Genomic DNA, 26,344 nt, shown 5'->3' with positions numbered 1-26,344 from the left:
AGTGACAATTTGAAAGTAATGAGAGAGCATAACCACTGAGGTTCTGGTTAGCAGAGCCTCAGTGAGACAGTTAGGCACCACACAGGGAACATATACATGCACACCTATGAGCACTGGGGCCCTGTGTGACAGGGTCCCAGTGACACATACATATAGGCCACAAACCTATGAGCACTGGGGTCCTGACCAGCAGGATCCCAGTGACACATAACAACCATACTGAAAACATAGTGTTTTCACTATGAGCACTGAGGCCTGGCTATCAGGATCCCAGTGAGACAGTGAAAACAGTGACAAACATCCTGACATACACTCACAAACAGGCCAAAAGTGGGGGTAACAAGGCTAGAAAGAGGCTACCTTCTCACATCCTCCCATCTTTTCCTGCAGTGGGTGCTCCGTCTGTGGTAGACCCCCAAGGTCCGGACGTCCTTGGTGACGGCACGCCAAATATCTTTCTTCTGGTGGGCGCTGACCTACATGACCTACATGAAATGTACAGGGGAAGAAGAGAAGTCATTACCAACTGCACCGTCAAAGTGATTGGCCCCCATCCCTACCTTTGCCATGTGGCACATGCATTCATCGTCTTTCATGCACGCAGCACTCTGCCCCCTTCCTTCTTACATCCCATAGCCCATACAACATGCTCCCTGTGTACTTACCTGTTTGTCTGGAGGACCGTAGAGTAGCGTGTACTGGGGAGGACCCCATCCACGAGCTTCTCCAACTCCTCCGATGTGAAGGCAGGGGCCCTTTCCCCAGACGCACGAACCGTTGTCTCTTCCAGACAGAGGTCACAGCAGCACTTGCAGTGTAGGTCCTCTCCTGTTGAAGATCAGGTATCGAGTGATTGAACAGATAGAAAATGGCGGTCACGTCCGCGGCGGTGCGTACCGTCACCACCGGCGTACATCGTCATTGGCTCCTGGGACCCATAGGGTCCAATGTTAACCAATGCAGCATTGCGCCGCGGTCTTCGACCACCTACCGCAACGGTGTACAATGCCAGCGCAGTTACCTCACATCCCATTGTCCCACTTTAGAGGTCAGCCGCCATTTCAGGGGCCCACATGGCTTCATTTTCAACTGCGTCACACATACCTAGGCCTAGACTCAACACACATACAGGCCACCTTTTGTGCATGATTGGTGTTCTGGGTAAACTGTGGGTACATTCCTCTGAGTTGTTTGACTCTGTGCTCGCTGTTGTCCTTTATAGGCATCGTCCGCTGGGACATGTGAGGAGATGGCAGCATCCTCCGGTGTACCGACCGTTGGTGGACCTGTCAACAATGGAGGAGCGACATTTGATAATCACCTACAGGCTTGACCGTGCCACAATCCAGGAACTGTGTACCCAATTGGAGCCAGACCTGATGTCAGCAATCCGCCATCCCACAGGAATACCCCCTCAAGTGCAGGTGCTGTCAGTGCTCCATTTCCTTGCAAGTGGGTCATTTCAAACAACTGTGGCCATGGCATCAGGGATGTCCCAGCCTATGTTTTCCAACGTATTGTCCAGAGTGTTGTCTGCCCTTCTGAAACACATGCGGAGCTACATCGTTTTCCCTCAGGTGGAGGATTTGCCTATAGTGAAAGGTGATTTCTATGCCCTGCGACATATCCCCAACATCATAGGTGCCATTGATGGGACCCATGTGGCTTTGGTCCCCCCCCCCACAGGAGGGAACAGGTGTACAGAAACCAGAAGAGTTATCCTTCTATGAATGTAAAGATGGTATGTTTGGCAGACCAGTACATCTCCCACGTGAATGCCATGTTCCCTGGCTCAGTGCATGACGCCTACATCCTGCGGAATAGCAGCATCCCTTATGTGATGGGTCAACTCCAGAGGCACTGTGTGTGGTTATTAGGTGAGCACCTGGAAGTTAGTCAGTGGGAATGGTTGTCTGGGTCTGGGGTTATCCCTCCAGGTTAGTGTGTGTTGTCCCTCGCCGTTTGCAGGTGACTGGTTACCCCAACCTGTCATGGCTACTGACCCCAGTGAGGAATCCCAGGACAAGGGCAGAGGAACGCTACAGTGAGGCCCATGGGCGAACTAGGAGGGTGATCGAGCGGACCTTCGGCCTCCTGAAGGCCAGGTTCAGGTGCCTCCATATGACAGGTGGATCCCTATTCTACTCACCAACGAAGGTGTGCCAGATCATCGTGGCCTGCTGTATGCTTCACAACTTGGCTTTGCCACACCAGGTGCCTTTTCTGCAGGAGGATGGTTCAGATGGCGGTGTTGTTGCAGCTGTGGAGCCTGTGGACAGTGCTGAGGAGGAAGCAGAGGAAGAAGACATGCAGAACAGGGACTCAGTGATCCTGCTATATTTCCAGTGAGACACAGGTAGGAATACAAACCTGTCTATTACATGTACTTTGACACTACTACCTCTCTCCTGTCTGTCGTTTTCACCCAGTGTATGGTCACTGAGTTGTCACTTTCCCTTACGATTTCACAGATGTGGGTCCCACTGTGTGACATCTGCTTAGATTCCTCATGGATTAGAGCTGTGTGACATAGGTATGTTGACATTACTATTTAAAAAACATTTTGTCAGTGTAATTGCTAATACACTATTTCGAAATCACAGACAGACTCCAGATCATTTTGTGCTTTAGGTGTGTTTATTTAAATGCTCAATATTGGAGGGGGTAGTGAAATGGTGAGGGGTGATGGTGGAGGAATGTCCATGGCAGAGTCCAGTCTATTAGTCTCACAGGTGCATTGCCTATATGGGCATATGAAATGGAGCTGGGGCAGTTTAATTATGGACAGGGTGACAAAGTGGGACAGTAGGATGACAATCAGGGTGGTCTCATTTCTTGGCGGGGGTCTTGGCATCGTGCTCTGTCTTTGTCCTGGATCTCAGGGACCGTTTGCGGGGTGGTTCTCCATCTGCAGGGGGTGGGGTGCTGATGTGGTGGTCCTGTGGAGGGGCGTCCTGTCCACTAGCGCCGGCGGAGGTGGTGGGCAGTTCATCGTCCATGCTAGTGTCAGGGGCCTCTTGTAGTGCCACAAGTGTCCCTCCTGGTGTTGAGTACTTCCTTAAGCACCCCTACGATGGTGCCCAGGGTGGAGCTGATGGTTCGGAGTTCCTCCCTGATGCCCATATACTGTTCCTCCTGCATGCGCTGGGTCTCCTGAAACTTGGCCAGTACCATTGCCATTGTCTCCTGGGAATGGTGGTAGGCTCCCATGATGGGGGAGAGGGCCTCGTGGAGAGTGGGTTCCCTTGGCCTGTCCGCCCCCTGTCGCACAGCAGCCCTCCCAGTTCCCCTGTGTTCCTGGGCCTCCGTCCCCTGGACCGTGTGCCCACTACCACTGCCCCCAGGTCCCTGTTGTTGTTGGGGTGGTGGGTTAGCCTGGGTTCCCTGTAGTGGTGGACACACAGCTGATTGACGTGTCCTGGGGACGGAGGTATGGGCCCGCTGGGTGGGTGCTGTGCTGGTGTTTCCAGAGGGGGGAAGGTCTGTGGTGGCCTGTGCCTGTGTGAGGGGAACCAACTGTCCCGAGGTCCCCGATGGTCTAGGCTGGTCCTCTAGATCCAGTTGGACAGAGCTGCTGTCATCACTGTGGGCCTATTCTGTTGGTGGTGTGGACATGTGTGGACCCTCCTGTCCGGTGACGTTGGGTAGGGGTCCTGCAGGGGTATAAAAGGATGTTTATTTCATCTGTATGTGGCATGGTGTACAATGGGTGGGTGACCGTGTACCCCAATGCTAGCATTCCTGTGTGGGAGCTTGTGTGATGATGGTTTAGGGAGGTGTATGGGTATGTGCAGTGGGCATGATTTGGTGATGGGTGTCCATGCTTTGTTGTTGCATGCAGGGCTTGGTGTTGGGATGTGTGGTTTGTGATGTTGGGACATATGTGAGGAGTTGGGGTTCTGGGGGTGAGGGTGGGGGTATGTGATAGCATGCAGGTAGGGTGGGGGATGTAATAGTTAAGATTTGACTTACCAGAGTCCATTCCTCCACCTACTCCTGCGAGGCCCTCAGGATGCAGAATCGCCAAGACCTGCTCCTCCCATGTTGTTAGTTGTGGGGGAGGAGGTGGGGGTCTGCCGCTAGTCCGCTGAACCGCCAGGTGGTGTCTTGAGACCACGGAATGTACCTTCCCCCGTAGGTCGTTCCACCTCTTCCTGATGTCCTCCCTATTTCTTGGGTGTTGTCCCACTGCGTTGACCCTGTCCACTATTCTTCGCCATAGCTCCATCTTCCTTGCAATTGAGGTGTGCTGCACCTGTGCTTCGAATAGCTGTGGCTCTACCCGGACGATTTCCTCCACCATGACCCTGAGCTCCTCCTCCGAGAACCTGGGGTGTCTTTGCCGTGCCATGGGGTGGTGTAGGTGATGTGTGGGGTGGAGTGTGTGGTGATAAGTGTGGTGATATGTAGTGGTGTGTTGTTTGAGGTGCATGGAAGTTGTGTGGGTGATGGTGTTGTGTGCCTGTGGATGCTATTGTTCTTGCTGGTGCTGTCTCTCTCTGGCCTTCTTTCTGAATTTGTGGTCGTAGGGGTTTGTGGGTGTGTGTTTTATATTGTAATGGGTGTGTGTGTGTGGTGTGTGTATGTGTATCAGGTGTGTGTGTTTTGAATAGTCCAATGTGGCTGTGTTTTGTAAATGTGTGTGTATTTTAAGCGCAGAGGTGTGTACCGCCAATGGAATACCGTGGTTGAAAGACCGCCGTGTGGATTCGTGGGTCGTGATAGTATGGGCGTATTTCTGTTGCCGTGACGGTGTCGGTTTTGGTATCGCCAGTTTATCACTGACCTTTGGTGTGGCAGACTTGTGTGGGTGTCTGACTTTTGGCGGATTCCGAGATGTGGGTCATAACAGCTGTGGCGGAATTCCGCAGCTGCGGCGGTGTGTTGGCGGTCTTCTGCACTGTGGTAAGCGCCTTTTACCGCCAATGTTGTAATGACCGCCTATGTGTCTTAATGCTTTGATTTTTTTTTAAATAAACTTTTGTTATTAAAAACAACAGTGTCCAGGCTTCCCACCATATAAGCATAGATTCCTTTGTCTCCTAAGCTTGTATTCCTCTTCATAGAGTTGTCCTTTCACTGTACATTTTAACACCGGTTTGACCTGTTCAAGAGATCTCATGGTTTTATTTCTGTCTAAACTAGTAGGGTAGCAAAGGCTAGCACATATCTAATTCTCCTCCTGTTCATTCATTCTGTGATCTAGATGAAATAACTAAAGTATGGGTCTGTTCACTAAATACAAGTGTGTTATTGTGGTTCTTTTTTAGACAAGGTGTTGGGACGGAAATGTTCTCTGCATGGTAATGGATGTGTAGCCCTTCCCTGAGTGCCCAAAAGTATTAATGTTTGTTAGAATGGGGTCTGTAGTTGGCAGTGGTGTACACCCTGTCCAAGTAGGTACCATCACTCCAGTCATAGTAAGGGAGTCGCACAGCTGAGATAACCCCTGCTCACCCCCTTAGTAGCTTGGCACGAACAGTCTAGCTTATCTCAGAGGCAATATATAAAGTATTTATACACACACAGTAACACAGTAAAAACACCACAAAAGTATCCCACACCAATTTAGGGAAATAGCCAATACTTATCTGAGCAAAGCAAAACTAAAACAACAAAAATCCAACATACACAAGCAAAGATACATATTTTTCAAGATCAAATCTCAGTAAAGCGCTTAGAAACACAATAGCTCCAACTCGGGCTTTCACGATGTCTTGACGGAGTCGTTCCCAACAGTCTGACACCACTCACGAGGGAGTGCAGGTCGGTCACAGAGTCACACGGACCCTAGGCTTAGTACCTTTAAAAACGATGAGGAAACAAAGACGCTGCATGGAGTCAGGGAGGTGAGCCATTGCTGGGGCCGGTGCGGCCTTGGTTCCTTATAGCTACTGGGGAGGTAAGGAGTTGGTTCTTTACTGCAAGGCAGGGCAGGTGAGGCGTCTGTTCCTTATGGTTGCAGGAGAGGTGATGCAGCGTTGGTGGTGAGGCATTGGTTCCTTACGATCTGGCAGGGTTGATTAATCTAGAAGGAGAAGACATGAGGCATCGACTTTGCAGTATCTCGATGACACCACGGGGCCACAGATCCTGCGGCGGAGTCGGGTATAATGGACGTCGGTGACACGCACTTGGGACTCATGCTGTGGGAGGACTTTGGAGGCACTGCAGCAGCGTCAGGCCTGCGGCATCGGTCGCACTCAGCGGGGACCACAGCTCCGGTGAAGGCAGCGGTGTGGAGTCGGACAGCGTTGCCGGTTCGGAAGTCACTCTGGAGTCAGGGTACTTCGTTTCTTCTTGGTTACATCAGAACTCACTCCCAAGGGCCCAGGAACTGGATATGGCATCACTTGGTGAGTCAGGACTCTCAGCAAGAGAGCCCAGGTGCTGGCAGATGAAGTCTGTGATATCCATCCTGGAGACTTTAACAGGAGGCAAGTTTAATCCAAACCCTTGGAGAGCCTTTGAAAGCAAGATGTGAAAGTCCAGTCCTTTCACTTCCAGGATAGAAGCAGCAAGCAGCAGACCAGCACAACAAAGCAACAGGCAGAGTGGCAGTGTCCCTCCTATAGCATCTAGCTCTTCTTCCTGGCAGAATGCCCTCAGTCCAGAAGGATTCTACAGTTGTGGTCTCAGAAGTCCTGTACTTATACTCATTTCTGCCTTAGAAGTAGGCGACTTCGAAGGAAAGTATTTGTAGTGCTCAAGTCCCTGCCTTTCCTCCCCTGGCTCCAGACACACTACAGGAGGTTTGAGACTGCTTTGTGTAAAGACAGGCACAGCTCTATTTAGGTGAAAGTGCCAGCTCCTCCCCCCAGTCTAGCCCAGGAAGACCCATCAGGATATGCAGGGCACACCTCAGCTCCCTTTGTGTGACTGTCTAGTCAGTTGGGCTGGTAATTCAAAGCCCAACTGTCATCCTAACCCTAACATGTATTCCACAGACAGACAGAGGCTCAGAATGGTTAACCAAGAAAATGCCTTCTTTCTAAAGGTGCCATTTTCAAACTTACAATTTGAAAACCAACGTCACCAAAAATGTATCTTTAAATTGTGAGTTCAGATACTCCACACTCCATATCTCTATCTCCTCCCAATGGGAATTTACCCTTAAAAGGTATTTCAAGGCAATCCCCACATAGGCCTTGCAATAGCGAAAAATTAATTTAGCAGTATTTCATTAGCAAGACATGTAAAACACATGTCCTATCTTTTAAATGCACTGGACCTTGCCCATGGGGCTGCCTTAAGGGTGACATACATGCAGTAACAGCGAACGTTTGGGCTTGGCAAGTGGGTGCCCTTGCCAGATCGAGCTGGCAGTTAAAACTGCACACACAGACACTGCAGTGGCAGGTCTGAGACATGTTTACAGGGTTACTCATGTGGGTGGCAAATCAGTGCTGCAGACCCACTAGTAGCATTTGATTTATAGGCCATGGGCACACATAGTGCACATTACTAGGGACTTAGTAGTAAATCAACTATGCCAATCATGGATAACCCAATCACCAATACCATTTAGACAAAGAGCACTTGCCCTTTAGCACTGGTCAGCAGCACTAAAGTGCCCAAAGTCCAAAAGCCAGCAAAAACAAAATTCAGCATAGCATCAAAAACAGGAGATCAGAAGTCAAAAAGACAGGGGAAACGGCTCCAAGAGCCGACAGCTGAAACTGTGGAGAACTACCCAACCTCTTGGGAGGTCTCATCACTAAGGTGGAAGAACCTGGACAGACCATCAGTGATCGCGTGTTCTGTGCCAGGGTGGTGTTCCACCATAAAGTTCATTCCCTGTAAGGAGATGGACTACCTTAGCAGTTTAGGATTCTCACCCCTCATCTGCATTAACCATCTGAGGGGCCTGTGGTCTGTCTGAACCCAGAAGTCAGTCCCAAACAACTATGGTCTCAGCTTCTTCCACACCCAGACCACAGCAAAAGCTCCCCTTTCTATTGCGCTCCACCACTGGTCCTGGGAAACTAACCTCCTACTAGTGATGGCTACAGGTTGACCTAGGCCCTCTTCGTTTAGCTCTGAGGCATCTGCGTGCACCACTATCTCTTTGGAGAAGTCAGGAGCCTTGAGCATGGGTGCTGTGCACATGTCCATTTTACCTGACAGGGCACACATACTGCCTCTTTCACCCTTACAAGATATTTCAAGGCAATCACCATATTACCCTATGGAAGCAATAGGCCTAGCAATAGCAAAAACCGAATTTAGCAGTATTTTTCTATCGGCACATGTAAAACACACCAGTACATGTGCTACCTTTTAAATACACTGCACCCTACCCATGGGGCTGGCTTAGGGGTGACATACATGCAGCAAAAGTGATGATTTAGGCCTGGCATGTGGGTGCACTTGCCAGGTCAAACTGGCAGTTAACACTGCACACACACACTGCAGTGACAGGTCTGAGACATGTCTACAGGGCTACTCATATGGGTGGCACAATCAGTTCTGTAGGCTCACTAGCAGCATTTGATTTACCGACCCTAGGAACACATAGTGCACATTACTAGGGAATTACTGGAAAACCAAATATGCCAATCAAGTGTAAACCAATCACCAATACCATTTAGAAAGAGAGCGCTTGCACTTTAAGTGCCCAGAGTCCTAAATTAAGCAAAAGCTAAATTCAGCACAGGATCAAAAACAGGGTCAGAAGCCAAAAAGACAGGGGAAGCCAAGAGCTGACAGGTCTAACAATGTCTGAATCTGTGATACAGAATTTTGTTGTTTTAGGCAAACATGAATTATGCATGTGTGTCATGACGTAGGCTTCTCTCATCGGTTACGGTTTTGTTGGACCAGGAGGGGCGCTCAAGCGCTGCTCTCATAGTTGTGGATGGCTACCACATTCAGCTAGAGTTAAGCAGCAATAGCATAGTGGTGGCAGCATACTGTGTAGTGCTCAGTGCTAGTGAAGATGTCCTTTTTAACCTGTGTCACTCAAATACGCCAGCATGCTCAATCACTTTTTAAAGATCTGCTTCTATGTGCTTAATTCACCCTTGGTCTACCACAGTAAGATGTGACCTGCTATACAGTGTAGAGGTGGTGACTCTGCACTGTTTGTATGCATGCCTAGGAAGGGTACAATACAAACATAGAGCAATACTGTGCAGTGTGTGCATAGTGAATGCATGTAATGGATGTATGTGCACTTGCAATGAGTACAGTGCATGGAGGGTATAAAGTTGTGCAGTACACACATGGTGATTGTGTATGCTGGCTGCATGTGTGCTTGCCACTGGCAACACAAAAAGGCTACAGTACTGAGCAGTCCACGATGAGTGAATGTGTGTCTGTGGTGATGTTATACAGTTCCCACTTTGGTAATAGGACTGAGCATTTAGGAAAGCAGCAGCACCGAGTGTGGGAGACTGAGTATACCCACACTGCTTGGCAGCTGTCACCCTAACTCCTGGCCACCTCTCAGTGCCTCACCCTGACCACCAAACCTACTGGGGCAAAAAGTGAATATGGCAACCTCAACATGACACTCTGACACCTCAAGGAAGTTGTGAAAACAGATCGTACCCCTTTTGCTCAGTTACTCACACAAGCCAAGTTGAAATACAAGATGCAAGATGGATTTCAATGTATTTATTGAAATAATCATATTTGCGTGTAAAAAGCATGTGCTACAATAATTAGGCAGATGAAACATAGCATGTTTGTAGAGAGCCTAGATGTTCCTACCAAAACCCTATGTCTGAATCTGAGAGCATAGTGGTTGCAGCCTTCTGCCTCGCCCCACCTAAAGGATTCACCCAAGGAGTAGCAGGGGACTGCCTATGTTGCAAATGGTAATCTCCTCAGGAGGCTGAGCTATCAGCACCAGTGTCAGTGAAGCTGCAGGTCGAAAGGAAAACATCCCAGGATGGTCATGACCGGAATGCCCTCTACACCCACTGGGTCTAAGTGTAGTTTATATAATGACCCTGGCCTTGTTTGGGCAGCAGCTCTGTGTAATGCTCTTGTCTCAGAGATAGAACTTACTCCTGGGCTGGAAAATGCAAGTTAGCATATCATGTCCTATGTGTCCGAGCCTTGAACTAGAAGTACAATTTATATATAGTACAAGGCTGATTAAATATGCAGCTTGAAGTCTGCCTTTCTAGAATGAACAACTGATAACATATATAAAAACAGTTGCTAAAAGCAGGGTTGCTAAAATATGAATAAAAAATGTGTATAACTGTAAAATAAGGCACAAGCCGTGAAACTAATCTAGAACTAGGTGCCCAACCCGAGAACAAAAGGGCCTTAGAATAGTGGAACAAGACATGGAGGCAACATTACTGGACAGTGTGTGTGCTGTGTACATACACGGAGTGCAAGTACCTGTAATGGTGCATTACATGGGTTCCACTTTTTGAGTCCCAAGCCTGAATGGTGAAGACATTAGGAGACAAAGGAATACCCACCCCCAAGACAGATTTGCATATTGCTGCATTTCTGTGAACTGGGTCAGATACACTGAGAAGGGAAAACGAGGCTCCCCTCCACAGTTCAAAGGGTGCTCTTTGATTCATTGAGAAATCACAGTGAAGGGACCTGAACTCATCTCAGGAAAGAGATGGGGCTTATAAGGGAACCATAAAGATTGGGGCGGGGATCCCAAGATTAACCTTTTGATGCACATATCACTGTGGCTGGTATCCAAGTGTGAACTCTAGTCACTCCCATGGCCTATGTTGTGTGACTATCAGCTTGGAAGTCTTTCCTGCTGTGCCAGATGGCTTTTCAATAGGTAGAGGCAAAGAATGTACTTCAAAAGAAGCAGGTCCCCATCATAAAACCTCAAAGACTGAGATCATAAATCACATTTGATGTCTGGAAATGGACTATAAAAATGGGAGTTTGAGACCCCCAAAATTGTCATTGGCCAGTCAGCCAAATGGGTGGGTGTGAAGGGGAAGATCTACAAGACTTCTGCCTCTGACCAGGACTCAGGCCACAGCCTGCTAGTCTCCATGCTGGGTGAGGGGACATCACCCAGGGAAATCAAGACCACCTTCCCTGGAGCCTGGAGCACTAGCACCTGCCTTTTTGCCAAGTCCAGTGTTCCCTGTGAGGAAGAGGAGAGCGTGGAGGGAGCGAGGTCCAGTGGGGAGCCCTATCGAGGAAGAGGACAGCGTTGGAGGGAGCGAGGTCCATTGGGGAGCCCTATCGAATGGACTCCTGGTGCAAAGTGTGAGGAGACGGCTGCTGCACCTATTGGGTCATTGCCCATGTGCAGATTCAATTCAGTGACACCAATATGCCAGGGAAGGGCCACAGTGAAGATACTTCTTGTTAAAGAGGGCCTAGGCATGTGTGGGATTGTAGCAGTGACCTCGTATGTTAGGAGGGGCTGCTGTGGTGCAGACTGCCATGCGGTAGGGGCCAGCGCCTTTGGTGGCAGTGGCGTGGTAACTCCATGTGCCAGGAGGGGCTGCCAGAAATAATTGTACCTTGCAGATCAGGCCGGAGCCCGAGAACTGTGCACTGTGGTGACCCTTGGGTTCTGAGGAGCAATGAGGACTGCACCTGACCTGACACTGTGGATGGTGTGAGGACACCAAAGACGCATCACCTCATCTCTGGGATTGTGAGCAGGAGCATTGGAATTACCCCCGCCTTCTGTGGAACATGCAAACTTACCTTGCTGGAAGTGCACTGAAACACCTCTGATCACTGCTGGAGCCAAATGCCTAGGCTCAGAAGTGAGCCTGCAATTGCCGAGTGGCGACACGCCATCTACGTGCAGCCAACTTCTCGAGCAGGTATGGAGTTGTGAGAGTGCCCGCGGACTGGACTGCCTCGACGACCCTGCACGAGTAGCCTCTGGCGGAGCGGGTAAGACTGAGAACGGGCTACCAGTCCCCCAGGGACTCGCTGCTAAGCTTACTGGTTCAAAGACACTCAGCTAGTTGCTAAGAGTTGGAGTGGACTTTTAAGTTGAGGCCTGCTAGTGAGAATTCCCTGGATGTGGCGACCAGTGAATAACACCGATCACATTGTAAGGAGCAGGTGGGACAAGGATCTGCCTTTGAAACATTAGAGCCACAACCTTCAGAGGGAAATGTGTTGTCATCTGTAAGTATTGTAATCTTCTTTTTCATGAGTAGAGTTAGAAATAAAATACTTCTTTTTATTCTTAAAATAAATATTTGACTGAACATTGATTCATTGCTCCTGCTGCATGCTCGGAGTTATGAGTAGTGTTTGAAATGGGGTCTTTGCTTGGCAGTCAGGTTACCCCCTGTCCAAGCAAGGACCCTCACGCTAGTCAGGGTAAATGAGAATCACACTCAGTTAACCCCCGCTCGCCCCCTTGGTAGCTTAGCATGAGGCTTAACTTCAGAGACAAGGTGTAAAGTATTTGTACCAACACACACAGTAAAAACACCACAAAATGATTCAACACAGGTTTAGAACAATAGCCAATATTTATCTAAACAAAACAAGACCAAAACGACAAAGATCCAACATACACAAGTCAAGTTATGAATTTTGAAAGATTAAATAAAAAAATAGCGCTTAGAAACACAAATTGCTTCGATGCGGTGTTAACACGGCGTCGTGCCGGAGTCGTTCTTAACAATTTGATGCCAACGGCGCCGGGCACAGAGTCACGCAGACTCCCAGGTACAGTACCTTAGTAAAGTGTGAAAACAAGCCGGTGCACGAAGTCGGGGATCGCAGCGTCACTGGATCTGAGGCGGCTCCGGTGCTGCGGGATGAAGGAGCTGAGGCATCACGAAGAGGCGTCAGGTCCTTGCTGGAGGTAAGGCGGAGTCAGTGGGAAGCGTCGAATCCGCACACTTCGGGGCACATTGGTCACAACGTGGTGCAGCAACTTCCACGGAGTTGCAGACTTCGGCAGGGCTGCAGGAGTGTGGGGGCCTGCGAGGGTCATCACACTCCAGCGAGGACCACGGAGTCAGTTGCAGGCGGCGTCAATCCGGGGTTGTCCGACGTCGGGTCTCTTGGATTTGCACCTTCTTCTCCTTTCAGGGGCCCAGGGACTAGATAGGGCACCGCTTGTCAGGGTAGGAGTCTCAGCAGAGAGTCCAGGTGCTGGTAGGGTAAGCCTTTGATGGCCCTGAGACTTCAGAACAGGGGGCAAGCTCAGTCCAAGCCCTTGGAGATTCTTCTCAAGCAGGAATATACCACAAAGTCCAGTCTTTGTCCCCTTTCACAGGCAGAAGCGGCAACTGCAAGATAGCTCCACAAAGAACAGTCACAAGCAGGGCAGCACTTCTCTTCAGCTCTTCTACTTGGCACAGGTTCCTCTTGATTCCAGAAGTGATCTGATCTTCAGGGGTTTTGGGTGCTCTTCTTATACCTCTTTCTGCCTTTGAAGTAGGCCTACTTCAAAGCAAAGTCTCTTTTGTTTGTGAAATCCTGCCTTGCCCAGGCCAGGCCTCAGACCCATACCATGGGGTCAGAGACTTCATTGTATGAGGGCAGGCACAGCCCTTTCAGGTTTGAGTGACCACTCCTCCTCTCCCTCCTAGCACAGATGGCTCAACAGGATATGCAGGCTCCACCCCAGCTGCCTTTGTGTCACGGTCTAGAGAGAGGTGCAAACAGCCCAACAGTCAATCCACAAACAGGCAGAGTCAAAGAATGGTTTAAGCAAGAAAATGCCTACTTTCTAAAAGTGGCATTTTCAAACACGCAATCTAAAAACCAACTTCACTAAAATATATATTTTTAAATTGTGATCGCAGAGAGCCTAAACTAAAAATTTCTATCTGCTCCCTAAAGGAATCTGCACTTTAATAATATTCTAAGGCAGCCCCCATGTTAACCTATGAGAGAGATAGGCCTTGCAGCAGTGAAACCCGAATTTGGCAGCATGTCACTGTTAGGACATGTAAAACACATAAGTACATGTCCCACCTTTAACATACACTGCACCCTGCCCATGGGGCTACCTAGGGCCTAACTTAGGGGTGCCTTACATGTATCAAAAGGGAAGGTTTAGGCATGGCAAGTGGGTACACTTGCCAAGTCGAATTGACTGTTTTAAAATGCACACACAGACACTGCATTGGCAGGTATGAGCCATGTTTACAGGGCTACTTATGATGGGTGGCACAACCTGTGCTGCAGGCCCACTAGTAGCATTTGATTTACAGGCCCTGGGTACGTCTAGTGCACTGTACTAGGGACTTACTAGTAAATCAAATATGTCAATCATGGAAGATCAATTACCCATATATTTTACATAGGAGCACTTGCACTCTAGCACTGGATAGCAGTGGTAAAGTGCCCAGACTAACAAACACAGCAAAAACAGAGTCCAGCATACATCAACATCCTGGGAAAGAGAGGCAAAAAGTTAGGGGAGACCACTCCAAGGATCCCAAGTCTAACAAGTATTGTTCACTAATCTGTGTCCAGACCTCCCCCAGATGGAAACTTAGATTGCTCGTTCATGTCTGCCACTAAGAGTCAAGTGGTGAAAAGGTACTTGGCCCTGTTGCTCAGCATCCATAGCAGGTCGGGACCCAGGACACCAGGAGTAAAAGGCTTCCACTCCCACAACTGGAGCCACTAACCCCTATGTGCCCGTGGTCCTCTGAAATGGGTTCTGGCATAAGTCATGCATAAGGTCTTCTTATAAGCCTTGGTAGAACACTGAAATATTTTTTTCTTCTGGTCAAGTGGCTTCTATCACTTAGCAACTGAAGTGTGTGAGATAAGTTGCAGTGTCTTAGTTTCCTTGTTTCAGATCCATTATTTTGTTATCTGTTGATGGAGCGATATCACCCCTGTAAGAAAATGTGTATAAACTCGGTCAAAAACATTCTGCAATCACAAAGAATTTGAATGTTTGTCTTACAGGGCAAGTAAGAAATATTAAGGCACACCTGAATTCCATGTCAGAGATTGAATATACCCCACACAATGGGTGAAGTGGTACTAAGGTGATCAACTTTTGTAATTAGTCTCCACTATACTATTTCAGATGTAGTAGGGTATCCGTGGCCAGGATCCCAACCATAACACAAGTTTTCTTTTTCAGAATCTGAGGTTGATACTCGAGGGTGATGTTATATTTTGTGAAAAAATGCTATAGACCACAAACTGTTGCCCATAAAGTGCTAAGGCTAATCAGCAATATTTGCATACCACTCCTTTACTTATCAGTCAAAACAAATGTTTTGAAAGCATTCTTGAAAGGAAGATATGAGGGGGTCTCTTTCAAAACAAGAGGAAGGTTGTTCTAATGTTTGGCTGCTAACTAGCTAAAAGTACACCCTCACAGCGTGATATGTTAATTCTGGGGAATACCACATTTTGGTCTCAGACAGACTAAAGCAAACAGCTTTGTTAGTATATCTTGAATTGTCCTGCATAGACAGAGGGCCTCTTTCATAGACTTCTTGAGGGACCAGACAGAGGTATTTAAACATGATTCTCTTTTCTTGTGGAAGCCAACAGAGATGCTGCTTGTTGGATGACCAAAGTCTGCTTTCTGAGTCTGAAAGTCAGAGGAACCACCAAATTTTGAAATACCTCCTCACAGTGTAAGCTTCCAAGATACCCAAGTAAAGGTTTTTACTATGAACAACTCTCCACAGAATTATCTGTAATATATAAGGCAGAGGACCCAACCAAGCTTGTTGGACATATATTTTATTCTGAAACACTGCTTTACTGTTTCAGATCGAGATACCATCATTTTCAAATGAAGCTCTGCTAATTTGAATTCAGGTCTACCTATTAATGTAGTGATGTTGCCAATGCAGCCTGAGTTGTATCCATGCTATCAAGCCAAATGGATGGTCATGAGCCAATCAATCTGTCAAGAACGAACCCTTCCTGAAATGCATCAATCTACCTCTGCACTTGTCGGGTGCATTGAGTCATTGATTTGTTCAATTGATGCCTTACAAGTCCTGTGTAATCATTCCTGCTGCATTCTCTCTCTACTTCCCCCTTAATTTACTTGCACATATTAAACAATGTGTAATTACTGTTCCTTGACTTTATCCCAAGCCACAGTGCTCTACACTGTCCTCTTGTCCTGATGATCACCTCATAGGGACCTGGAGGTCGGAACATCGCTGACTATAGACAATACGTAGACCTGCTGACCCTCTTTGGCAAATATTCTTCAGGAGCTCAGTTATGTGTCTTTTCATTTATACACACCTGTCACTCTCTCACTGTTTTTGCATCATGTCATCACTAGAGTATGCTATTATGTGTAAATAAATGTATTGAGTACTTCATTTTGTTTAGTTGGTCTTACATTTAAGAATTGCTATCTAGACGGATTATGCATTCCCTTATTGGGAAATGCCAATATTGATATGAGCCTTCAGTAAACCGCTATTTTCATTATGACAATTCTGGACAGGTGTGATGCTGTGACTTCGAACAACATCTACTGAACTATATGCCCTATTGGGCTCGTTCAGAAGGTTTGAGGATCAGGGCAACCTGCCACAGCTAACATGGTACTACCTTAAAATCTAGGTTTAACAGAAAAAGCTCAATGTGCTTCTTGGGCAGGAAAAGAGCAGGTAAAGGCTCTCAGAAAGTCGGTGTTGATATGAGCTGAGTCGAAGCTGTTGCATGTTTCCTGCACTTGTAGTTCTGGAATGGAATTTCTTTTCTCAATCCTCTGAAGAAAGTCAAAGGCCTTGGGTTGCTTCTGGCACTCCGAGATGTAAGAACAATTTGGCTTCTGGGCACCTGACTCCCCTAGGGTGACCTTGACATGTGTGTCAGCTCACTAGTTCTTGCTGTTGTTCTCCTGGTCAGGGTCTTGCTTATCCTTTGTACTCGAGGTCTTGGTAATGACACTCTCCGCTCCCGGGAGAAGGAGCTTTCTCTTCTTGCTGGATGATGATTACTTCAGCATCATGTCTTCTGATATTCTGGAGATAAGTCATTCTTGTTTCTGTAATGTTTAGGTAAAAGACAAATGTACCTTACTCTGACATCCCATCCTTGATGGGATCTGTATATTGTTAGCTATGTTGTTCTTTCCTCTCTTCAACCCCATTTATCACTGTGATTTGGCCATTTTAGCTTGGAAGATTCCCTTCACTGTAGTCAACCGGACAGTCTATTGAATTAGAAACCTCAATAATAATTAGTTTTTTTTAAGCTAGATTGTTTTTTTTTTACAACCATAGCCATGGTTTTAACAGTTACCTGATACGCAAGGTGATTTTCAATGTCCTTATTAACCAGGTATTTTCTTTTTTCTAACAACTTTATTTTCACTTTATCAAACAAAAATCAACAAAATTACACATACAAAAACAATATGTTTCACCACTAGAAGCCAGCATTGCAAAGCATAAATACCCACAGAAGTAATAGTGCATTCATTGGATACAAGTGATGATCTCAAGGCTCTCCACGCTAAAGAGAACAGGATGAACGTGGGAATCAAGCAAGCATTTACCCAACAGGGATAAGCATCCCATCAGTGCCGGGGGAGCTCACCCCACTTCCTCCTCTAACTCAAACCAGTTCCACCCCATCACGGCCTACAAGGCCAGCAGTGTCTATTAGACCCTGGGGGAACGTATGTGTTTGTTTCACAAAGGTCAAGAAGGGGTCCATATTTTATCAAAGCCAAACTTTGGCCCTCATTCTGACCTTGGCGGGCGGCGGAGGCCGCCCGCCAAAGTCCCGCCGTCAGGTTACCGTTCCGCGGTCGAAAGACCGCGGCGGTAATTCTGACTTTCCCGCTGGGCTGGCGGGCGGTCGCCTTCAGACCGCCCGCCAGCCCAGCGGGAAAGAGGCTTCCACGATGAAGCCGGCTCGGAATCGAGCCGGCGGAGTGGAAGCTGTGCGACGGGTGCAGTTGCACCCGTCGCGTATTTCACTGTCTGCGCAGCAGACAGTGAAATACATGTAGGGGCCCTCTTACGGGGGCCCCTGCAATGCCCATGCCAGTGGCATGGGCACTGCAGGGGCCCCCAGGGGCCCCGCGACCCCCCCTACCGCCATCCGGATCCCGGCGGTCGGACCGCCGGGATCTGGATGGCGGTAGGGGGGGTCGGAATCCCCTCGGTGGCGCAGCAAGCTGCGCCGCCTTGGGAGGATTCAATGGGGCGGCGGTACACTGGCGGAAGCCCGCCAGTGGTGCCGGTCCGACCGCGGCTTTACCGCCGCGGTCGGAATCCCCATTGGAGCACCGCCGGCCTGTCGGCGGTGCTCCCGCGGTCCTCCGCCCTGGCGGTCTTTGACCGCCAGGGTCAGAATGACCGCCTTTGTGTCTTTCACTGTGGCTGTCAAACTCTCCCTGACACATATATCCCAAATCTTGGCTCACCTAATGTCACAGTACGGCCTCTCCATCGAAAGGCAATCACCAATCATGCGTCCATCAAACAATATGTGATTAATTTACCTGACAGGGATTGATTGGGTAAAGCCCCTCCTCATCTTGCTCCCACAGGAGCACCTGAAGGGGGTGGGGATTGAGTGTAACTTGTAGGATCTCAGAGATTTGATGAAATAAAATGTTTCCAAAAAGCAGTGACCACTGGGCATGCCCACTAGATATGGAGAAATGTGCCCCGAGTCCCGCACCTCCAACAAATATCACTCAACCCTGTTATGTGGGATAGGTGAGTCGGGTGAGATACCAGCACAGGAGCAAATTATAGGCAATTTTTTTTAATGAATGCACATAGAGGATTAACCCACTTTCTGTCTGCACCCCAGTCTCCCTTGTCAATTTCCATGCCTTGATCCTGTGCCCACTGTGCAATATATCCAACCTTTGTAACATCTAGGTGGGTTTCCAGTGCCCTATAAAAACATGAAATCACTTTCCCCTTGTCCCCACCACTCAGAACATCTTCCTGCGAATGTGTCTCCAGTGCCCCTCTATGGAGAATAGTGGTCTGGCAAACCTAGGGGGTCAACTGTGTCACTCCATACAAGTCAGTGCAATGTAGTGAAAAGTCAGTCACACACTGGTCCCTGGTCTTGGGTACCCTGTCAACATATAGGTCCTGAAGGGTGAGGTCTGCACGCCTACCCACCTGTTGAATCGCCCGTCCAGTATGCCGGGCTAAGGTTTGGATTACCAAGAACCGGGGTGTGCGGGGACAGGTACGGAGGCCTCTCGCCAATGGTGTAGAGTAGACAAGATAAAGGACAAATAACTGCCTACAGAGGGAAGGCTGCACAACAGTGTCCATGGCAGATGCTTAAATGGGAGTTTGCATAAGATCTGTGCAAGTCAAACCCAGAGCTAAGCGGGGTCAGAGATCCAATCCAGTGCCAGAACAATTTGGGCAGCCATGATGTAACAAGCTACATTCGTTACTCCAAACCCCTCTTTCCAAAAAGAGTAGTAGAGGGTTGTTTTGGACTCACTAGGGGGCTTGCAATTCCATATGAAGGACCACAGCTTCTTCTGTAAATGTGCAACCACATTTTTCGGAACCTGGAGTGGGAGAACCCTAACCACACAGAGAAATTGCAGTAAAAAAATCATTTTGAGACAGTTGACTCTGCCAATCCAAAAAATCTTTAACCAACCCCGTCTATAGAGGTCCTTAAACAAAGTGTCCAGGAGGAATATTAAAGAGGAAGACATCTGAAGTGTCCTGCAGAATAGAAACCCCTAAATGCTGAAAATCATTAGGGGCCCATGCAAAATCTCTGGGCTCAACTCGTGTTTGAAGAGCAGGGGATCCACCTCCCTACCCACTGGTTTTGTCATTAATTTGGAATCCAGAGACCTCTGTATACTCTCTCAGGGTGTTCTCAAGTGGTTCCAAGGATGCAAAAGGGTGATTCAGGATACAAAGTGCGTCATCCGCTAACACTGTAATCTTTAGTTGCGTATCACCCATAAGAATCCCCTGTATTTCTGGATTCTCCGAAACTTTGTGTTTGAGAGGCTCCCCACACAGGGCAAACAATGCCAGAGACAGGAAGCACCTCTGACTGGTGCCCCTGGATAGCAAAATCAGACAAAAGATCAGAAGTTTAATCTTCGTGAACTGCGTCACAAAGTTGGCCAAAATATAGGACCACAAGCCTGGGCCTAACTGTGTCAGAGACAGGGCTTTGGTCAGAAACAGCCAGTTCACTCGATCAAATGCTTTTGCTGCATCCAGAGACAAGAGAAACTTCTGTGCCCCATCTTTTGTGGCCTGTTCGGTGGCATTAATTACCAGCCGAGTGTTGTCCGCGGTCTGTCTATTCTTAATGAAACCACTCTGAAGTGGGGATATAAGGGTGGGCAAGACCCCGGCCAAGCTTTTTGCCTGAATCTCAGTGAATATTTTAATGTCACTGTTTAAAAGTGCAGTCGATCTATTCAACCCACACTGGTCCGGGGGTTTGGATGGCTTCAATATCAGAAGGAGTGCAGACTTCATCATTGTTGGGGTAACCTAACCATTGCCTATGAATTAATTAATTAACCTTGTCAAATGAGGGACCAACAACTCCCTGAAGGAACCTGTTGGGTCCCGGAGCTTTATTATCCAGCAGGGATAGAGTGTCTCTAACCTACTCCTCTGTAATGAGGGAATCCAGTTCTTCCCCAACCTCATCAGGGATATCTGGAAAGTGGAGGGGTGCTAAGTAATCATCCTGCTTAACTGGATCTAATGTTTCCCTAGTACAGTTCCATATAATAGGAGGTAAAAGCATTGCTAACATCTGCGTCGGAGGTCAGTTAAGAGCCCTCCGCAGTCGTGATTCCCTGTTTGCAATTCTTGCCCCGGGCTTGTCTAATCTTGTAAGCCAACAACCTGTCGTCCTTGTTCCCTTTCTCATAATACAATTGTTTGGTCTCCAGTAACTTATAGGCTGCTTTGTTGTTCAATAGGGCCTCAAGTTCTCCCCTCGCTTTTCGCAGTTTTCTATAGGTAAAGCGTGAGATTGTTTGTTTATGTTTTCTCTAGTTTGAGAATTGCACCCTCTAGTTACATCTGTTGAAGTTTGTGTAAACAGAAAAAGGCAGTAGTGTGCTCTATAAACTCTTCTGTCATCACTGCCTTGGCCATGTCTTAAATTGAGGCCCAGGAGCAGTCTCCAGTAAGATTCTCAGTGAAATAACACTCAAGTGCCTCTTTAAGATTGGAACATAAAACTAGATTGCGGAAAGCGATCTTGTTAATTTTCCATGGGCGATATTCCCGAGACCGCGGCATCGCAGTCTAAAGCAACAAAGTTATAGATGAGTGGTCTGAAAAAACCTGAGACCCAATAGTTACGTCATCTACTTTAGACAATAGGGTGGCAGAGATTTTTTAAAAATCGATTTGAGAGTAAGATTTGTATTATTAAAAAAATAAGAATGATCCTCATTATAGGGGTAAAGGTGATGCCAGGCATCCACCAAGATCAAGTCTACCATGCCCTCGGACATGCCCTGGGACAAAGACTGCAGAGGAAACCAGAAACGGTAGCCATCAAAGTTCCTTTGTGTCCATCAACAGTCCATTGTTCATGTTTTGTAGGCCTGTTCTCACTGACGTTGCAATCTCCGAGAGTGATGTGTCTTCCACTCGGGTTTTTGTGAATTTGGTAGGCATTTGTAACACTGTGAACCTGCTCAAGTTCAATCTGTTGATCCTCCAGTGCAGCCAACAGGGTGCAAAACAGGCCCAGGGCATATCCCTGTATCTCCGAGGCAGCAACAGACTCTGGTACCCTTGAATGCGAACATTATTTCTGCAGGACCTGTTTTTATTATCTATTTTATCTTGCAGGAGTTCATAGCACCATTCAAGCTCATAGACCCTAGTGTTAAGAACATCTGATTTGTGCTTCTCATCTGTCATCGCTGTCTCAAGATCATCCACCCTATGGTCTTTAAGTCATCTACCCCATCTTCTGCTAATTCTGATCCAACTTAGTAACTTAAAAACACTTTCTTGATCTCCCCCAAGTCCTTATGGAATTCCTCTACATTTCAGGGATGTCAACCTTGGTCGCCAAAGCTGTCCCATCTGGTATTGTAGATTGAGTAGGAGCTGGCATCATCATATCCACCACGTCTAGGGCGTGGTGTGCTGAAGGAGCTCAGCTATGCTCGGGCCTTTGGATATTTTCGCCCTCTTAGCAGGCATCAAGGCACATGCCAGCAATAGCAAAGATAGGTGATGGAGGGGGGAATTGCTAGACTACCTTCAACCACTCTTTCACTCCAGGGAGAAGAAAGGTACAAACCACCAACCAGTTCAAAATACTAGTGCAGCAGAGACAACCCCAATGATGAATCACTGCAGCCAGCCAGGCAGCAGACGTTCTACCTCATCGCCCCAAAATGCCTTCCACTGCTGATTCCTGGGTGCAGTCGCTGCCAAGTGGTAGTTAAATGAGCTCAAAATAGTAATCTGCCCTCCTGCGCCCCTTCAAGCAGTTCATTTATGGCCCCCCTAAATGCATTAACTGCATTCCAAGAAAGCGCTTACCAGAATCAGGGGGAAGCCGCTCTGAGGAATTGTAATTGTCAGCCTTTGTGTGGGTCTTACTGCCAGGTCCACCTGCTCAGCGAAGCACCGCATCCCCAGTGCCACCTGGCACATTCATACATAGCACAGGCTACACAGCGAGAAGCCCACATCTGCTCCTGCACTCACTTGTGACCGAGATGTCTGTAAAGGGTGGGGGGAGATGGTGAAGCCTGGCAGCAGCTTCACCCAAATCTCGTGGGTTTGCATGGACTATGGCAGCTATATGCTTAAACTACTCCTCTGGCTTAATGCATCAGCGCCATCTTGGCAGAAGAGAGGGGTCGCTCTGGGGCTCCAGAGACACTACTAAACTCCCCAATCCCGGCCTCTCCAAGGACTTCGCCAGTATTGTCACGTAGGGAAAAGGTTTCCCTACCCCAGTAAATAAAGCATTTCTTGCTCCCAGTACTGGCATCACGGTGGGTAGGACCGTTACACCTCAGGAGCTCAGCAAGGACATGTCTAGCCAGGCCCCTACGCCTCCTTCTGTTATTTTCACCGTATCAGTTTCACTTATGCTCATGTGACATAATATGGATGTGCAACATGGTCTGTGATTATACATGGATTTCACTAATTAACTCATCTATATTTTCAGACTGGTTGTGACCTATTGTGGATTTCTCCTGCCATGTAAGCTTCCAGTGGCATAATTTTCACAGCCTGGATGTAGGAGCAAGACAGTTGAAATACACCAATATTCTCAGGTCCACTTCCTCTACACCCGCTATGCCCACCTACCTGCTCCAGCCCTTTTATAGCCTTTACATCCCTATCAGATAGCTGATAAAAATACAGAATAGGTGAATGCTGTGCACAAATGACATATTTAGAGTGTCCACCACTACATGAGAGTTGCATGATGGGCACCATGTGGAATAATGTCTATCACAGTTTGAGCCATCCAAAAAGTAGCAAACGTTCTAAAAATTGGTAAAAGAAGAAGGAACATCAAATATCAGATAAGTAACCTTTTCTGTTTTGTAAATTCACTGATATGCACTTTTAATAACATAATTAATTTAGAACTAAAATATATATTTCTTTCTTAGGGAATTGTGTCATTGTGTTTGCTGTTCGAATCCCTCCTTCAAACCCACCTCCCGCAACTTTTTTATCATCTTCGGGAAATTGGAGCTCAACCGTATGTATTTTGCTTGCAGTTATGAAGTTGTTCATAATAATTTCCTTTTTCTTTAAAGAAAAAATACTATTTGAATGGAGATAGAGATTAATCATGCCACCTAGCGTGGCTATGTCCAAACTTCACAAGTTATGCGCAAGTCTCCATTGTTACCTTTGCTAAGTGTTCCTATGTCTTTGAGAATTAACTATTTTTCAAATCAGTACTTTTGCTGGAATTATATTTAATTAATTCACAAATTTTTACATAACAACACATTTTCTAGTGGGGTAATCTTCTGTGGATAAAGACATGCCTTTTATATTTTAAATTGCCCACAATGCCTTACCGTGTAGCACAGCTCCCATACAGTTCAAATACGATCAGGAGGGACCTAGATTGTGCTGTTTCATCAGATTGAGCACCTACATCAGGGCAACATCAGGCCTTGCACATTAGGTCTTGCAGTTGCTTCTATGCCTTTCAGGTTAGAGAACCTGGAGGATTTTATATGCTCATTTGTACATGCACAGTGGCACAGGAGGGAAGTCTGGAGGTTTCCTTGTCTTACAGAATCATGGATGGCAGTTTCAGTGTTTTGTGCCAGCCTTGAGAAGGCAGTTGTCATAGGGTTGACCCTGACAGTTTGCCTCCTTTTGCCTAAGCAAGCATCCTTAGAGGGCTGTCAGGCAGTGCAGAAGATGCAAGGACTGCCTTTTTGAGAATGTTTTGCAAACAAAAACAATTACCCTGCCTCCTAATGTAGCAGCTGGTAGACTCAGCAGGACCTTTGGGAAGCAGAGACTTCTGTTTCTGCTTTTAGCTGTCAATTGTTGAAGACCTATTGTCAACAACACCAGTACTTACAGCGGTCTTTGTCTGAGCCCATTGCTAACCATTTGTTTGGTTTCTTGTCAATCTCATTAACTTCCTTCTAACTCAATGACGTCATCTTCTTGTTACGTACTGCGCTGGACTTCTCACCTCTGGATACCGGGTTGGCGAATACACTAAGGCCCTCATTCTGACCTTGGCGGTCTTTTCGCAAGACCGCCGAGTTACCGCCGCGGTAAAGACCGCCGACCGCGGCGGTATGCCGCTGCGCGTATTCCGACCGCTGGGAGCGTTCCGCCGGAATACCGCCAGCAGCCACACTGGCGGTCGGCGGGAAAGTGGAGACTGGTCAACCTCCACCGCCACGCCAGCAGAACACCGCCCCCAGAATTACGACCCACATTTCTGTGTGGCGGTCTTCTGTTGGCGGTCTTCTGTTGGTGGTCACGTCCCTATGGCTCCCGTCGCCTCCCGGAGGACCAACGCACAAGGTAAGTTGATCGTCCGTGAGGGGAGGGGGTGGGGGGGTGTTGTGTGATGTGTGCGTGCATGGGGGTGTGCGTGTGAGTGTGTAGAGGGGGTGTGTGAGTGCGTGCATGCGGGCGGGGAGTGCTGCTGTGCCTATGGGCAATGTGTTTAGTTCGGCGGGTGCGCATGTCGGCATGTATGTGTGCGGGTATGTGTCCCCGTTGTGTATGTGTGTGTGTAGGGGGTGTGTATATGTGCATGTTGGGGGTGTGTGCATGTCGGGGTGCGTGTATGTGCATGTCGGGGTGGGGGTGGGGAGGGGGTTCGTACCACCTCTGTGGGGTGGCAGGGGGGTGGAGGGTGTGGGGGGAGGACTCGGGGGGCAGTGGGGGGGTGGGGGAGACCCCTATCAGTGCCATGGAAGGAATTCCCTGGCCCCGATAGTGCCTACCGCCATGGTTCGCATGGCGGTTCCCGAACGCCAGAAACCGCGGCGGTAAGCAGGGTCCTGATACCGTTGGCGGTCTTGGGTCGACCGCCGGACCGGAGTGCGCAGACTCCAGCCCGTCGGTCATGACCGCCGTGGCTGTCGGAGTGGGGAAGTGGCGGTCGGTCGCGGCGGTGACCGCCGCGGTCAGAATGCCATTTTTAATACCGCCGGTCTGTTCGCGGTCCGACCGCCGCCTCTCCGCCGACCGCCAAGGTCAGAATGAGGGCCTAAGTCTTCTACAGGTTCTGGATACTCCCAGATAAGGGTGACCCTTTCTAGTAGCCACGGTGCCGCTTGACAGGCTATGCCAAAGCAGACCGTACCTTCCAAAAGGAGTCCCAGAGGGAAAAAAACCCTACACTGGGGAAAAAACCTCAAACAGGAACTCCTGAAGAAAAACAAGAAAAAACAGGACTTGACAGCAGGAAACAAAAATAGGCAAATCTCCCAAGGCAAAATGCAGGAACAAAGAACAGGCAAAAATCTCCCAAGGCAAAAAGTAGGAACAAAGAACAGGCAAACATCTCCCAAGGCAAAAAGCAGGAACAAAGAACAGGAGCGAACAGCACAACCAGAAGGAAGTGTTTGCAACGCAAGGTGGAAGAAGACTGACTGACTTATATCCTGAGAAAAGGGAAGTGACATAAAATGATGAAAATCCAATTAGAGGAACCAGAGAGATGAATTTTTAAAGGGTTAGGAGGTAAAAGTGGAAACAAAATATAAAACATCTATGAAAGTAATGGTCATGGCAGATCGGGACACAGGAGCAATTTCAGGGCAACCTTCGATGGAGTCAGGTCAGATACAAGAACTGACTTGGCCCCGATGAAAGTCTTAAAGTCAAAACTTTCAAAAAAGTTTCTAAGTCTCAATGGTCTGTAGCAAATGTTTATCAGGCTGCTTGATCCTGCCAAATAAAACTCAAACTTTAAAATGTTTGTTGGTGGCGTTATTTTT

General features: G+C 48.0%; 1 protein-coding gene across 1 annotated transcript in view; it reads left to right on the top strand.

Annotated features, from left to right (window-relative positions):
- Positions 1–26,344, top strand: part of TBC1D19 (TBC1 domain family member 19) — a 921,320-nt gene that overhangs the window by 828,865 nt on the left and 66,111 nt on the right. The window contains exon 18 of the mRNA XM_069202139.1: positions 23,522–23,613. Within this exon, the coding sequence (XP_069058240.1) occupies positions 23,522–23,613 (92 nt within the window). The remainder of the gene's footprint in view (positions 1–23,521; positions 23,614–26,344) is intronic.

The sequence above is a fragment of the Pleurodeles waltl genome, chromosome 1_2 (genome assembly GCF_031143425.1).
Source record: "Pleurodeles waltl isolate 20211129_DDA chromosome 1_2, aPleWal1.hap1.20221129, whole genome shotgun sequence".
Classification (NCBI taxonomy): domain Eukaryota; kingdom Metazoa; phylum Chordata; class Amphibia; order Caudata; family Salamandridae; genus Pleurodeles; species Pleurodeles waltl.
The sequence above is the reverse complement of the archived record's forward strand: the minus strand, read 5'-3'. Positions and strand labels throughout refer to the sequence as shown.